This window comes from Vigna angularis, chromosome 11, assembly GCF_016808095.1.
Source record: "Vigna angularis cultivar LongXiaoDou No.4 chromosome 11, ASM1680809v1, whole genome shotgun sequence".
NCBI lineage: Eukaryota > Viridiplantae > Streptophyta > Magnoliopsida > Fabales > Fabaceae > Vigna > Vigna angularis.
In genome coordinates, this window is record NC_068980.1 from 22,888,747 (window position 1) to 22,905,495 (window position 16,749).

At 34.3% G+C, this 16,749-nt stretch overlaps 1 protein-coding gene and 1 long non-coding RNA gene across 11 annotated transcripts; both read left to right on the forward strand.

Annotated features, from left to right (window-relative positions):
* Positions 1 to 4,729: 4,729 nt before the first annotated feature.
* LOC108332619 (protein ACCELERATED CELL DEATH 6-like) lies at positions 4,730 to 7,286 on the forward strand. Its single transcript, XM_017567940.2, has 3 exons — positions 4,730 to 5,278; positions 5,609 to 6,230; positions 6,948 to 7,286. Exons 1-3 carry the CDS (start codon positions 4,730 to 4,732, stop codon positions 6,959 to 6,961), a joined length of 1,185 nt encoding a protein of 394 aa, XP_017423429.1. The 3' UTR covers positions 6,962 to 7,286.
* A 1,443-nt stretch (positions 7,287 to 8,729) lies between these two features.
* Positions 8,730 to 15,779, forward strand: LOC108332503 (uncharacterized). Of its 10 annotated transcripts, XR_001832506.2 has the most exons (8): positions 8,732 to 9,164; positions 9,250 to 9,347; positions 13,389 to 13,465; positions 14,200 to 14,252; positions 14,357 to 14,434; positions 14,532 to 14,590; positions 14,745 to 14,849; positions 15,524 to 15,779. It is a non-coding gene; the product is annotated as an uncharacterized LOC108332503 (long non-coding RNA). The 10 variants fall into 10 exon arrangements; XR_008246224.1 differs by having other exon boundaries at positions 8,730 to 9,098; positions 14,200 to 14,434; XR_001832500.2 differs by having other exon boundaries at positions 8,731 to 9,164; positions 14,200 to 14,434.
* Positions 15,780 to 16,749: the final 970 nt, after the last annotated feature.

Here is a 16,749-nt window from a genome sequence, read left to right on the forward strand (position 1 = left end):
AGACAAACTCAAATATCGCAAATTAAGAAAAGTTCAGGGATTCAACTTTCTTGAAAGCATGCATCAATTCAAAGACTCCTATTTTTCAATGGAAACTCATATTAGGGTTGGTTTCATCTACATAATTCAAAGATGAAATAGGGATTCAGTTCGAACCGAACGATGAGGTGAAGTTGTTGAAGATATTGGAGTGCGAGAGGGTAGTGGAGAGATTAAAAGTGAGATGAACCCGAGCAATAGGTTGGCGCACTAAGGAACGACCCAATGTGCCGTTGTAGACGGAGAGGAAGAGGATGGATGAGAGGCTTTCTGGATAGACGATGACTGATAGTGGCATATTTTGCTATGAATTCAGTATTGAATTAGAGAAAATATCAACTCTTTCTCATCCTTTTTACCTTGTAAATCCTAGTTTTCATTTAGTTTAAGAAGTGGTTTCATCTTAAGCTTTAATTAGATAAATTGATCATTAACCCCTTTATTTATACAAGTTAATTAGTTGGAAGAAGTCTCTGCATCAAATGAAGAGTGCTGGAACCAGAGAAAACAAGAAAACAGCAAAAACAGCAAAAATATGAAGAACCAGAATCTGGAAAAAAGTTAGCTGGAGCGCCCTTTTTCCATGGGCGTTGGAGCGGGCTCTGCACCAGGACTGGAGCTAGCTGGAGCGCCCCCTACAAAAGGGCGCTGGAGCGCCTTTTTTCCTGTTTTCGCGCGCTGGAGCGCGGTCTCAAGCGCGCCTGCTGCTGATTTGGCAGATTGGGTTTATTTAACCCCAAATTAGAAGGGCTTTGATATCTTTGGCATCCCAGACACGGTTTCTCTCAATTGGAGCGTCCAGAGGCGAGCTAGGAGCTGTGGGAACAACCCTTCTTCATCCTTGGGTCCTCCTCCTTCTTCCATTTCCACCATTGTTGTAAGCTCAAGCTCTCCATTCATGGAGAGCTAGTTTCATTCTTATTGGGGATTGATGTAACCACGGATCTCTTATGTAATTACAGTTGTTTTGAATGATTATATGCCTCTTTCATTAATTGTTAGTGTTTAATTCCTCTACTTAAAGCTTGTATGAGTAATTCAACCATATCTTGATCTTAGGGTTTGCTTGATATTGGGAAATATTGGGTGAATCTAGAACTGGATTAAACACCTAAAGGAAATTGTATCTAGGGATAGAACTAGGACCTTTGGTTGTCTTGAATCTCAATTCTTAAAGCGGATGAACTTGTTAGGTTTTCCAAGGGATTGGTGTTTAAGAAGTAAGTCTAGGCTCTTTCTACCAAGGGATTGGGTTTGAGTAAATTAGAAGATTGACATTGGCTAATTAATGAAGACGAAGTGATTTTCTATACATAAGAGTGAAGTAGGTGAAATCAACCCCCAACAATATCATTCCATATCATTTCTAATCTTTCCATTTCAAAGTGTTTGCATAATCAAAGATCACTTTTACCCTTTTTGTTTTATCTTTAATTTAATTGCATGAAAATCCCAAAAACATGGAATCATTCTTTAGTCTAAATTAGTTAGAGATTATACGAGTGTCTAGGACACGAGTCTCTTGGGAAACGATATCCGGTCTTACCGGTTTTATTACTTGAACGATTTGGTACACTTGCCAAAGTCTCAACAATGACGAAGGGCGGCGAAGTCGAGGTGGAATGTTGGTGCAGAGGTGGTGATTTCGAGAGTGGAGGCCGAGGCAAAGAGAGGGAGGAGGGCCATATGCGACGCACAAAGGGAGAATGATCCATGGTAACGATGAAGACAAAAAGTCCAAAGCATTTTCACTCAAATTTCATATTTTCAATTTCTAACGTGGCATGAAATGTAGCATACCGTTAGCCAGTTCACTGAAAATTTAACGGCGTTGGTTTTGTAGGACGAAATATTACAGTTTTCTTAAGGATAAGGATGAAATTGTATCAAAGTTTGAAAGAGGGACTAAATCTAAAATCGCATGATAGTTGAGGGACTAAAAACATATTTAACCCAATAATTAAAGTATCAACACCATCATGTTTGACATAAAGTGTAGTTTCGGATACACTCTTTTGAAAGCCCAGGTGTAGTAAATGATCATTAATTCTACTGTACCACACTCTTGGGGGCTTGCTTTAAACCATATAAAGCCTTTTTCAACAAGCAGACTTTATTTTCGTGATCTTTGATAACAAAACCATCTAGTTGTTCAACATAAATCTCCTCCTGCAAAAATCCATTAAGGAAAGGTGACTTAACATCCATATGAAACACTTGCCACCCCTTTTGTGCTATAATGGCAAGTAGTTGCCTAATTGTATCGTGTCTTGCTGCTTGACTCTTTCCTCCTTTACAACTCAAATTCCCTCCTTAGGTTCAACACTTGCATGCTTCTTATTTTGTCATTTCCTTCATATTCTTGCTTCAAAAAATCCAATTTTTTTTTGGTGATTTAAGAGTCATAATTCTGGTGAAGATGTAACACTAGAAAACAAGGACAACTTTGCCTTTACCTTCTTTTTTTTTTTTGCCTTGTGATTTTTGATTTGAGCCGTAGTAGGATTCTCTGGCAGTGGTTGAAAAGAGTAATCCTCTTCCACAACTTCCTATAAATCTAGTTCCTCTAGATAGGATTACATTTTTACAGCCTATATATCGTAGTCTTCCCCATTAAAGATGGGAAGTGCTATTGGAAAGGAAGTTGACTCTCCTTCCATTCTAGAGGTCCCTTAAGAATAAAGGGCTCTAGATACCAATTGTTTGTTTTTAGAGAATAAAAACAAATGAATATTGGCTGGCTGCACTAGTGCAGGAAGAGGATATGACACCGGTTAATTTCACTCACAGGCTTCGGTTTTTGAACCGAGGCATATTCAGACGAGGCAAAAGGTGATAGCCTTTTTGCCTCGGTTCTAAACCGTGTCATTTTGTTTGTCTCTACAGCCTCGGTTAGAACCTAAACCGAGGTAGTAGTATATTTTTTTTCTTTAGCCTGTTTCGTTTCTGATTTCAATTTCAGATTTCAATTTCAAACTTTAATTTCAAATCCCAAACTGAAAAACGAACTGAAAAATGAACTGAAAAACAAACTGAAAAACGTTAAAAATGAACAAGAACTCAGATAACAAAATGAATAATCAGAGGAGATAACCACCACACTATTTCACAAACTCAACAAACTCAGATAACACAACTGGAACCCCAAAATTAGATGAATAACTGAAACCCTAAATTGCAAAAACAAGAACAAAATCCCAAATCTGAAAATGAAATTTCAGAAACCCTAAAATGCCAAATCGATTCACTCCGCTGCCGCCTTCCTCGCAACACGCCACCGCCTTCCTCGCCGCGCCGCGCCTCGCATCGTCGCGCCTCGCCGTGCCTCGCATCGTCGCGCCTCGCCGTGCCTCGCATCGTCGCGCCTCGCCGTGCCTCGCATCGTCGCGCCTCGTCTCGCCGCACCTCGCATCGCCGCGCCTCGCCTCGCCGCTATCAGACGCGACCTCGCCGCGTCTCTCCACGTCTTCGCTGGCCACTCACCTCCATCACAACACTCTGCTCGTCCACGTTCAAGGGAAGAAGAGAAAGGGAAGAAGCGTGGCTGCTGGGGCGCGTTGAAGAGAAAGAGGAGGATCTGAGGGATCTGGTGCAAGGGAAAGAAAGGGATCTGGTGCGGTGTGCGTTAAGGGAAAGAAGCTTCACCCTTAATTAGGTCTAGGCCCACTTGGTAATACCACAGAGGATCTGGGCCTATACGGCCTTAGTTCTTTAATTTAACCGGTGCCTATTGATATTGATTTGACTGATTTGATGAGTTGCAGATCTTTATGCTTCGGTTCTGCGTGCAACCGAAGCAGTATTATTTTTTCTGACCATGTTTAGGCACCGGTTGCCTTTGAAACCGAAGTAGTAGAGCTGTTCTGCACCGGTCTTCTTTGAACCGAGGCCTATAAGGTCTCTTTAATTACGAAACTGCCACCGCGTCTGAATAGGCAGCGGTTTGATGTAAACAGAGATCTAATATGCAAATTTAAAAACACATTTTGTACTAGTGCTGGAAGTGTATTTTCTTATTAAATGCAACTTAATTTAAATACATTTAGAAATAACTAACTAAAAGATCACATCTTGTGATTCTAACAATCACTACTAACGACCTGATTGAAAAATAGGAAACAACTAAATCAGTAACAACCATTGAATAATTAAGTATCAACTATTTTAAAAATTCTCACAAGTATAGACAGTTTTAAAAGATTCTAACAACTCTTCTGAAAACTTCCGTAACTAGTAATAGTTAAACAATTATCGTTGGTAATTATTTACCGATGTTTTTTTTATGGCTTTTGTAACAGTGAAAAATATATTTATCAAAGATTAAAAACGCCAGTAACATAAAAAATAATTCCGGGTAAAATTTAACATTTTTATAGTTAATAAATTTAGTGAATGTAAAAAGAATCTTCACTATATAATTTTAAAATTAGTGAAAGAAAATAGAGAAACACTTTGTATCCATTATAAGTTATGCTATTTTCTCGGTTCAATATTCAATTTTTTTAAAAATTTAAGAGATTTTCTTTAGGAAACTATTAGATGTGGTGAATTGAGAATAAAATATAATGTAATTGGTTAATTTGTTTTGCCATCCATATTTTTATTTGAAATGGTTTTTCTAATATTTCTTCTCTAAATAATTCATGTATTCAATATTGTTTTGGAAGATTGTGCTTATAATTGGTTATTCATGTTAGATATTCTACAAGAAATAGTAAACAAAAAGAAAGATTGGATTCATGTTAAGGATCACAAAGGAAGAAATGCTCTTCACCATGCGGCTTCTATAGGTTACCTACATGGTGTTCAGTTGTTACTTAAAAGTTGTGTTACATGTCATATGGAAAGAGACAACGATGGATTGTTTCCTCTTCATTTGGCTTCTGCATGTGGACATACTAAAGTAGTAAAGAAATTGCTAGAAATTTGTCCAAATCCCAAAGAAATAGTTGATGAGAAAGGTCGAAATATTGTTCACATTGCAGCTATAATGGGTCAATCTAATGTGATAACGTACTTGTTGCAAAATGCAAAAGATGAAGTTAAAGGTATGATAAATGGCAAGGATTATGATGGAAACACTCCCTTGCATTTGGCTGCCTCATATTGTCATCCAAAAGTTGTGCAAGTCTTGACATGGGACAAAAGGGTTGATCTTCATTGGCTTAACAACAACAACCAAACAGCTTTCGATGCTTTTGAGCAATTTAAACAAGAAGATAATCCGCCCTTCCCACAGGCAAGTATATATAAAGTATTGTGTTTACTTAAAATTTCAAGATTTAAATGTCTTTTTAGTTTATAGTGATTGCTATGATAATATATGTTCAACAGGGTTCTTAATCGATCAAAATGCATCTCGAATGATTATGTTCAGGGAACTATTTTTGTTTTATTTTTCATTAGCTCTCACATAATATAGCAAGGTGGTTTATTTCGTCCACATTAATCGTTTAGATTATCTGAAGAAAAAATTATCATCATCATCATAGCTTTCCTACGACATTATTGGACTATTTATTTTTTTATTATTAGAATCTTAAATTTGTAACACAACTTTTATTTGTAGCGGCTAACATGGTGTCTACTAAAATCTGCTGGCGTACAAAGAGCTAAAAGAGGGTTACACTCTGTCGAGATCCCTTCCCCCTGCAAGCCAGAACCCAAAAACACAAAATTTTATAAAGACAGAATCAACACTCTTATGGTGGTTTCGACCCTTATAACTACAGTAGCATTTGCTGCGGGTTTTACTTTGCCTGGTGGAATTAACAGTTCTACTCCAAAAGAAGGCATGGCTGTTATGCTACATCACATGTGGTTTAAACCATTTATTTTCTGCATCACAACATCCATGTACGGTGGTATTAGTGTCACTATTACACTCATTTGGGCTCAATTAGGAGATGTAACTTTGGCTCTTTTTGCCCTTAATGTGGCAACACCCCTTTTAGGAGTCACTCTTGCAACCTTATCAGTGGCATTCTTGGCTGGTGTCCACCTTGTTATAAGCGATCTCAGTTGGTTGGCCACTACTATTATGATTTTGTGTGTGATCTTCATTCTTCTACTTTTATTTCTATACATTCTTCTCTGGTTGCCCTCAGCATCAAGCAACCCAATAATGCGATGGATTTCTTATGTCCCTTTCAAGATTCTCACATGGTTATTTGAGAAAAGTTCAACTGAAGGTAGGTACTTTCCGATACATTATTCAAAATGCTACATCTTTATGGCTTTGTTTTCTTCTTTATCTTTTTTGAGATGGAGATTGAACTTTGTTTTCATGTACATCTTATCTTATACAGTTGTATGATATTACGTACTCATCACTTTTGTGTACAAAATCATTTGGCTTTATGAGATATAAAATCTTTTATGAAAGTTTAATAACCAAGTACGTCATACTAGTACTTCTAAAAGAATTTTTCATATACATATATTGGTATATAGAATAAAAGTAAACAATAATTGTATCAAAATATTAATAAATATTAAGTCTTGGATGATGACTCTGTACATTTTTACCAATTGAAAAGCTTTTCAGTTGTGTTAGTCCCTATATTCTTATCATTTTAACAAGAATATTGATTGATCCGAGTTTAATGATTTATTGAATTTCACAGATGAATGAGAATCCTTAATTCGAATTCAAATGGAAGAAATTGTCTATGTGCGACATTATAAATTTTACAAGTTTACTACAAATTGTCATAATAAGATGCCATGAAATTGTGTTTGTGTGATGAAACCTTCTCTTATGATTCATTTTTCTGTGAATGATTTCCTTTATGTTTTCAAAGGGAAGGATATTACATTACAGTTATTACAGTTGGAGAACTCTATTCTTGAGAATTTATTCATCACTATTTTTCTTTTATTGATTATGTGTGCTAACTATTTTTCAGATAAGAATATGTGAAAGACCCCTTCGTTGATCTGTATGATACTTAGAAAGTGACCCTAGATCAATATCTCAAGCTAGGGGTAAGGAGCTTGGTGCATATCAACATGTTTGAATTGTGATTTGATAGTATGATATTAGCGGATGTTAATAAGACACTCCCTTGTGGTGTTTTGTCTAAGTTAGTTGATGTCATCTAGTTATGGCTATATGTGTTTGTAAGGCCAACATATTTTGTTGGAAACATGTAATTTCTCTAAACTCTTGGCTTGTCTGTGTGAGATCCTATATATTGGTTTGGTTGTGTATGCATTTTATTTGGACAATGTGAGAAGATATACTTCTTTGAAGAGGTTACTTTCTTATGTTTTTGTTGAGTCTGATTGCTACAATATATGTCATTATTAGAGAATTTCTTATGCAAACTCAATGGACAATTTCTCATTCCTTCAACCGTTACCCTCCTTTGATTTGATAGGAAATTTCATCAACTTATTTAAATTCATTAAAATTTGAATTGATGTTATTTTATTTTTTTTAATATAATAAATTAAATTTGTTAAATTTAATTTTCTCACATAGATAAAGTATTTTAATTTTTATTAAATTAAAAAACTTAATAGTGATATGGTTATTAGTAATCTTTTTTCAATCATGTTTATGTGATGTTACTTTTTTTTTGTCACAGTTTTTTGAAAAAAAGTTCAATCAAATTATAACAAAAGCGTTTTCTTTATAGACATTAGTGCAATTGCTTTCGGTTATCAATCACAATGTCTTAGGTAACATTATTGATAAAAGTTATTTTTACAATGTTGTTGGAGTTTTTTTTTTGTTATTATTAATTTTTTTGAATTGATAATAACAACTAAAAATTCCTTCCACATATATTATCATAAAGAAACAATTATAATCAATTTTAATTAAAAAAATGTCCTAGTCAATAATATCTTGATTTCAACTAATTTGACGAAATTACAGTTAAAATCGACTTCAAAAGAGAATTATATATATATACATATATATATATATATATATATATTAATTTTTGACAATTATAATAAACTAATAAAAATATTTAGCATTAATAATTTTTTTTATAAGTAATCATATTTTTATAAACTCAGTGAAAGATGAATTATTTTATAAGTTCAAAAAAATATTAGAAATGATAAAAAACTTAATTCAAGAGAAACAATGTTAGATATTCTAAATAAAGTGCAATGAATAAACTTTAATGATTTCACTTTTTGGTTATTGTAATAGAAAATGGTTTTAATTATTATATCATAAAATAGTTTTAGTTGGTTGAATAGAAAATAGATGCTGAAATAAAAAGTGGTAATTGTAATAGGAAGTGAAAGGTTGTTGGAATGGTAAAAGTACGTAAAAATATATCATAGCAGTGAAGTAAAAAAATATACATTTATACATGTTTGTGAGCAATCAAAATAAAAGAATAAAATAACATGAAAACAACTTAGAATGAAAACACACTATCTACGACCTGAATCTCCAACATAAAACCTTAGAAAAACACCTAGATTCTTAGTAATCAGAAAAACATCTAACTCAAAACACTCAGACACAAGATTCATTACAAAAATAATATATTTTATTTTTGGTAATTTTATAAATCCCGAATAAATTTCGGCGGTTTAGGTCATAAACCGTCCGTAACAATTTTCCTTTTTTTAAAAAAAAATATTGTCCGACGGTTTATAAAAGTAACTGCCTTAAAATTTAAACTTTTATTTATTTATTTTCAGAATAAGTTTCCCAAAAACGTAGTTCCTCCCTCTCGTCTTCATTTTATTTTGTTTCCTTCTGTCTTCATTTTTCTCCCAAACCCTAAATCGCTCTCTCCTCTCTCTGCTGCCTTCATTTTCCCCAAACCCCTTCCTCGCGCCATCTTATTGTCTTATTGGCTTCGTTATCAGGTAATTTTCTTCATGTAATTTTCTTAAAGTAGGTTTTTCTTACAGTATGGCATTCACATCTTGATAGTAATTTTCTTTGTGTAATTTGTGGACTGAGCGAGGGTCTTCCCCTGCTTGGGAACGAGGCGTCGAGGCTGCATTTGTGGGCTGAGCAAGGCATCGAGGTGTCTTCTTGTTCGTTGAGGCGTCGGATTGTAACCCTGCTATTGATAAAGGTGTGGCTCATGAGTCTGTTGGAGTAAAACCAACGACCTTGGTTCCAAAAGAAATCCCTGTTAAAGGTGTTTATTTTTTAGAGATTAATTTTTGGAGAATTATTAACAATGATTTTTTCATTTTATTTTAGTTTTTCATTATGATTTACAGATAAACATTGTCCCCAAAGCAACACTAAATAAACATAGGTATGATGAGTAGATGGTGAGGAAAATCTTTTGACTTGGTTGGTCGACTTATTTTCACAGGTAAAATTTGGTTTTACTTCGTTAGGCCTCTTCACAGTTCTTACTTGATTGAGTGGTGCACGATTTTCTATTATCTTGTTTTATCTTCAGACAAAACAAGTATTATGTCTTTCTTTCACCATCTTATACTCTTATCTGCTTATTTCTTTCTTTCATGCTATTTGGTTAACCTATATGTTTCTTCAACCAATTCCTTGGCTTGAAATGCATTGTACTACTAGATAAGGTTAGCATCATCTGCAAGCAAAACATTTGAATTTTTGCTTCTTCATAAAGTCCTTTCTTTAGTCTTTGATTTCCAACCTGGTTCATTACTCTTCCCAGAGAGTAAAATAAATGAAAAAAAATGAGCAATCCAAAAATATCCCCAGGTTTTATATTGCTCGAATCTTCTTTTAAGTCAATTAATTATCTACAATATTATCTACAATATGGATTTCATACTTATCTTATTAATTTTCTTCAACCACTCTTGTTAATTTTCTTCAATTCTCCCCTACTTCCAACACCAACACCATTTATATATGCATCCACTTTTCATGTCCTTTCTGTTGGAATATAAATTGATTTTGTATGTTGGGCCTAAAAGATAAAAGCCCAAAATTAGCAAAGGCCCAAATAGCATTCTAGAAAATCCTATCTAGAAGGATTCTAGAATGTTCTAGAAAAATATCTTGAGATGCTTATCCATAAGATGTCTCTAGATAAGTTTAGAATTATAGGAATGTTTTAGAAAGTTCTAGAGAATAAATTATAGCCCTTAGATGAATGTTGAGGTGGCAAGATCCTAACCATTGGTTAAGGAGGTGCCATTAGTATAAATAGGGGATGGTTGTATCATTTGATAACAAGCCAAAAAAAAGTTTAGAAGCACTCAATACAAGCCTTTCCTCTTCTCTCAAAATCTTCCAACCTCTCCCAATATTAAACACTTCCTTCTAGCCTTTAAAGTTTTCTCCCAACAAAGTGGTATCAAGAGCAATAAGATCTTCATAGAAATGGCAAATACTGGAGTTCCCTTTCAAGTCCCATTGCTCACCAAGAGCAACTATGACAATTGGAGCTTAAGGATGATAGCTCTCCTTGGTGCACATGATGTCTGGGAGGTGGTCGAGAAGGGCCACATTGAGCCAGAGAATCTGGAGAGTCTTTCTCAAGCTCAAAAGGATAACTTGAGAGACTCAAGGAAGAGAGACAAGAAAGCTCTCTGTCTAATTTATCAAGGATTAGATGAAGATACTTTTGAGAAGATTTCCGAAGTCTCCAAGAAATTTATGAGGTAACTGAAAATCTAGACAATGTTACCTTATTTTGTCTATTTGCAGACTGTGAGCCCATGAACTTCCAAGAAGCAATTGAAAAGAAGAGTTGGAGAAATGCAATGGATGAAGAGATCGAGGCAATAAAGAAGAATGATACTTGGGAGCTAGCCTCTCTTCCAAAAGGGCACAAAGCAATTGGTGTCAAGTGGGTCTACAAAGCAAAGAAAGACTCCAAAGGAGAAGTTCAGAGATACAAAGCGAGATTGGTGGCGAAGGGCTATAGTCAAAGGGCTGGCATCGACTATGACGAGGTATTTGCTCCAGTTGCTCGACTAGAAACTGTAAGACTTATTATATCATTAGCAGCTCAAAACAATTGGAAGATACATCAAATGGATGTTAAATCCGCCTTCTTAAATGGAGTTCTTGAAGAAGAAGTCTACATTGAGCAGCCACAAGGATATGAAGTCAAAGGTGAAGAAGATAAAGTCTTGAAATTAAAGAAGGCTCTTTATGGGTTGAAACAAGCCCCGAGAGCTTGGAATGTTCGGATTGACAAGTACTTCAAAGATGCGAATTTCATCAAATGTCCATATGAGCATGCACTCTATATCAAAGCTCAAGGTAAAGATATTTTGATTGTATGCTTGTATGTCGATGACTTGATTTTTACAGGGAACAATCCAAGCATGTTTGAGGAATTCAAGAAGGATATGACAATGGAATTTGAAATGACCGACATGGGGCTTATGGCATATTATCTCGGAATTGAAGTAAAACAAGGAAACGAAGGAATTTTTATTACTCAAGAAAGCTATGCCAAAGACCTCCTCAAGAAGTTCAAGATGGATGATGCTAATCCAGTTGGTACTCCTATGGAATGCGGCATCAAGTTGAGTAAGGATGAAGAGGGAGAAAAGGTAGATCCAACCCTCTATAAAAGTCTTGTTGGAAGTTTGCGCTATTTAACTTGTACAAGACCAGACATTCTCTATGCCGTTGGAGTCGTGAGTCGGTACATGGAAGCTCCAACAACTACTCACTTCAAGTCTGCGAAAAGGATTCTTCGATATATCCAAGGTACGACAAGCTATGGCCTATACTACTCCATTTCTAACGATTACAAGCTTGTTGGATATAGCGATAGTGATTGGAGTGGAGATATGGATGACCGAAAGAGCACAAGTGGATTTGTGTTCTACATGGGAGACACAGCCTTTACTTGGATGTCCAAGAAGCAGCCTATTGTCACTTTGTCTACATGTGAAGCAGAGTATGTAGCTGCAACTTCATGTGTTTGTCATGCTGTTTGGCTACGCAACCTATTAAAGGAGTTAAGATTGCCACAAGTGGAGGCAACAAAGATTTTCGTGGACAACAAGTCGGCAATAGCATTAGCAAAAAACCCAGTCTTCCATGATCGAAGTAAGCACATCCACACCCGTTACCATTACATTAGAGAATGCATCAGCAACAAGGATGTGCAAATGGAATATGTGAAGACACATGATCAGGTAGCAGACATCTTCACCAAACCGCTGAAGAAAGAAGTCTTTATGAAGTTGAGAAGTTTGCTTGGAGTACAAAATCAAGTTTAAGAGGGGGTGTTGGAATATAAATTGATTTTGTATGTTGGGCCTAAAAGATAAAAGCCCAAAATTAGCAAAGGCCCAAATAGCATTCTAGAAAATCCTATCTAGAAGGATTCTAGAATGTTCTAGAAAAATATCTTGAGATGCTTATCCATAAGATGTCTCTAGATAAGTTTAGAATTATAGGAATGTTTTAGAAAGTTCTAGAGAATAAATTATAGCCCTTAGATGAATGTTGAGGTGGCAAGATCCTAACCATTGGTTAAGGAGGTGCCATTAGTATAAATAGGGGATGGTTGTATCATTTGATAACAAGCCAAAAAAAAGTTTAGAAGCACTCAATACAAGCCTTTCCTCTTCTCTCAAAATCTTCCAACCTCTCCCAATATTAAACACTTCCTTCTAGCCTTTAAAGTTTTCTCCCAACACTTTCTACCTATTTAATTTCCTATTAGACCTGGAATAAGTACAAGAATTATTTCCTTTGCCAATTGTAAACCAGCTTTTTGAGGTCACATATATTTTGTATTTCAAGTTCTGTTTTATATCTCATTCTATATCAACTGTCTTGTACTTTAATAAATTATTAGAAACATGAAAATTGAATTACATTTTTTAATCTTATAAAGTCAACTTTAGTCTTTATATTTCAAGACTATAGTTTTAGTTTCTTGAATGTGATGGATCCAACATATGTTTCTGAACCTGATACCTGCATCATATGCTGTCAATGGTCTTTTAATATAGTGGCAGCTAGCTTCATTGGTAAAGACATGAATTGGGTTTGATCTCAGGTATAGAAAACAAGCGTGTTATTTTATCTGTCATTAGGCTCTATAACCATCTTATTCATCCCTCTAATTGCTCTATAACAAATTGTATTTCACTTATAGTTATTAATTTATTATATTGTTTTCAATTTGTTTATTGTTTCAATATATTTTGTACAGAAAAATATATATGAAGACAAAAAAGTTATTTTTCACTGTTTCTTAAGGAAAATTCTATTGGAGGAACTGTATGTTTGTGATTTCAGAACTGAGCAGTATAATTATATTTTATTCTAAATTAATTCATGTTAATAGTTAATTTCTTGATACTGTGACCGTTTGGTTCACAATGATACATGATTGTCTTATTGTATAGATATATTTCTATGTTATGTTTATAACATGACGTATTTTCAGAATATTTTCTACACCTCTTTTAATAAAGTTCTGTTGGTCGTGACCACATGAAGTTTTACATCAAGAAATAATGTCAGGTGATGAAAACGCAGCAATTGACTTATTTTCTTGGTCTAAAATATAATATAGTTAATTTTGATCATTTACTTTGACTTCAATTTACCTGGATGAATGTATATATGAAAGTGTCTTGCCCTGCTAGTTGGGAAACTGGAAGCATAGTTGAACAATCTTCTATTTACCAGGAATAGTAACAATATGCGTACCTTATAATTGGTTGATTCAATAGTGCCAAATGGGTATCACTTTAACAGTATTTAAATTTAAGATCATATATTAAATTATATACTTAATGACTATGCATTGATTGATCAAACTCTAGTGCTTCTCTTGCATATATTATTTTCATGTCTCTATTTATGCATCAATAGCTTTTATATTATGTTTTTAGTCAGATGTTGTCAGATATGCTTAGTCAACAATGTTATCTATAGATCTTGTTTACTATCGAAATTCACAGTGATTGTGATTGTGATTGTCTTATTTAGTATGACCTCTTTCACATTCATCACAAGAAAATTAATACTGGAATTTACATATGAATTGGAATCAGTTGCATGTTTCATTTGTCATTCTGAAATGTTTAATATTATCTTACTAGGACAAAAGTACTCTCACAGTTAGGGCCTACTTATAGGTTTATTTCACCATAAATGTGATATTCTTAGATTTAAAATGTGTTTCTAGACTCATCTGGATTTTGCTTCAACTACTGAATGATTATTGAACGTTATTATTCTTCATCGTTCAGGTTGCCTTGGCAACACTCTTGCCGTGATGAAGAAATCCTCTAAGTTTCTACCGGTATGTTATGTGAGAGCTTGTTGAATTCTCAGAGATTTGCCGTGATTGTTGAATTATTGATGGTTAATTTGTCGGATGCTCTAAACTGAGAAAAAAATTCTCAGAGTCATTTTAGCGAAAGAAGATTTGGCACCTGATGTTGATTTTGAAGCACTGATGGATATTCTGGGAGTGATCTAAAGGTTGTATTTCTATATATTTTCATTTCCTTCTTGGTTTCTAGAGAAGGGAACATTCAATTCTGCAGAAAGTATTCTCACTGTTATCTTTTGATTGCAGAATCTTTGTGCACAGCAGTTCACTGCCCAATACGAGAGATCTTAGCGAAAGAAAAGAAGGTCAGTGACACAGCAAAAAACTATCTACCTAGCTTTCTCTCATACTGAAATATTTGTTTAGTGCTAAATATAATCCAATACATCATAATGTGCTGGCATAATAGTCCACGGATTGGTGATCTCTTTCCTCAGTTTGACATGAAATGTCTTTCAGGAGAAAAGCTTAGTAGTACCTGAGAACAAACCTTTACCTGGATTGTGTGGCAGCTCCGACATTCGGCCTTTGAAGATTGATTATTTTAGATATGCACATGAGCAGGTATATTAATTGCATTTCCATTGTTTTGTTTTTAAAATAATATGTTCACTTTGATGTATACAGTGTCCTTTAAGTAAGATAAATTGCCTTTAGACCCCCACCAATTTTTAAGCCTTTTGTATTATTGGTATATGGCATATAGAACAAAGGATGTAATCACTGTCCAGCTAGTGAAACCGTCCAATTTTTGTTAGAAATTAAATTTGGAGGTTGGCTCGGGGGTGATGTAAAATGTATTGTTGTCTTCCTTGTGTTTAGTGATTCTGGACTTGGCTTTATCGGGTGTGCAGTTGTTGCCACATAACTAAAGTGCAAACCTGATACTGGCACATGCATTTTCAGCTTCTTATTGTTAAACGTTGAATGGCTATATCGATGAGATCTTTTGGGGAGAGGGTAGTCTTGGCTCTTGGTGCAAATGCAATTACCTAATAAAATGGGCTCAGTGAGCTTTAAATTGTCGAGGGAATATTGCCCTAGGGATAAAAGTTCAACAATGAATGGCCTTTATTAGATGTTTATGGTGGATGGAACTTTGGGCAAATGATACTGAATCTGACATATCGAACATTAGTTTTTCATGTTGAACATGCATTGCTTGGTAGAGTCCTTTAATTAATTTTGGTTTATTTTTGGTTAATGTGTTTTGATTATAATATAGTCTTTGATTTCAGGGATTTGCTATACCAAAAGATGTACAAGGAAAAGTTGCAAAATTTGATTTTCATGGACAGCCAGCGGAGCTCAAACAAAATTAGACATTGTTTATTAGTTTCTTTTTTTAGTAATGTAACGAACATAGTTTTAGTATGTTAATTTAGAATTGAACATCTTTATTTTTAATATATGAATAATTAGTTGTATAAACATATTAATATGATGAACAATGTAGTTTATTTTATATATAATATTCAGTTTTATTTTATATTATTTTATTGTCTGTTTGGTTAATAAAACTAATTTTATTATAATCTCATTTTATTATAATAAAAAACTAAAAAAAGAAAATTTGTACACATTTCCAGTTGTTTCAGCAAAATCTCGCTAATTCTGGCGGTGGTGGTTTCAGTAAAACCTTGCTAATTTTGGCGGTTTCAGCAAAACTCCCGCTAATTTTGGCGGTTTTAGTAAAATCTCATTAATTTCGGCGGTTTCAGCAAAACCCTTGTTAATTCTGGCGGTTTCAGCAAAATCCTCACTAATTTTGGTGGTTCTAGCAAAACTTCGTTAATAGTGACGTAGCTTTTCCTAGTGGTTTTCACAGCTTTTTCCAGGGGTTTTCCTAACCCTGGGTAACATACTTTCCGGGGGTTAAAACTGCCATAAACGAAAAAAATAACCCCCGATAAAAATCTAAATTTTTGTAGTGATTAAACGATATTGTGCCTAAAGCGTTTAAGAGAGTTAGAGTTAAACGCTTCATGCTTATCATACTTGAAAAATGTATTCAACTTAACTCTCGAAAACAAAATAGGTCAAGACGATGTCCTTGACAAAACAAACTAAAAAACACAATATTAAAATATAAAAGAAAGCTTGAAACAAGCTAAACGTTATCTGTCTAAGAAGAGACAAATACGAAAGAAGCGTTTACTTGGCTAAACGATACTATGAGCTTAAACAGTAGTTTTTCCAAATGATAAAGTTTTTATACAACACTTGGTATCTTTAGAAAAAGAGATTAATTGTTAAAAGCTACCCAACAGTAAGAAATAAAAAAAAAAACACTTTGTTGTTTTGACCAAGCATTAAATGACATTAAATACTTAACATTCAAAAATAACAAAAGTTATAAGAAAAGACCTATCTACTGCATGAACAATTTACTCTCCTATTTGCATATAAGCTATTCTACACACATGAATATGAAGGCTAAAAGCTCAAGTCTAATGAACATACC

What these genes read in the sequence shown, in the direction of transcription:
- LOC108332619 (XM_017567940.2), top strand. Translation starts at nt 4,730, where the DNA reads ATGTTAGATATTCTACAAGAAATAGTAAACAAAAAGAAAGATTGGATT. An exon ending in ATAATCCGCCCTTCCCACAG is followed by an intron (nt 5,279 to 5,608) that starts GCAAGTATATAT and finishes TTTTATTTGTAG; the next exon opens with CGGCTAACATGGTGTCTACT.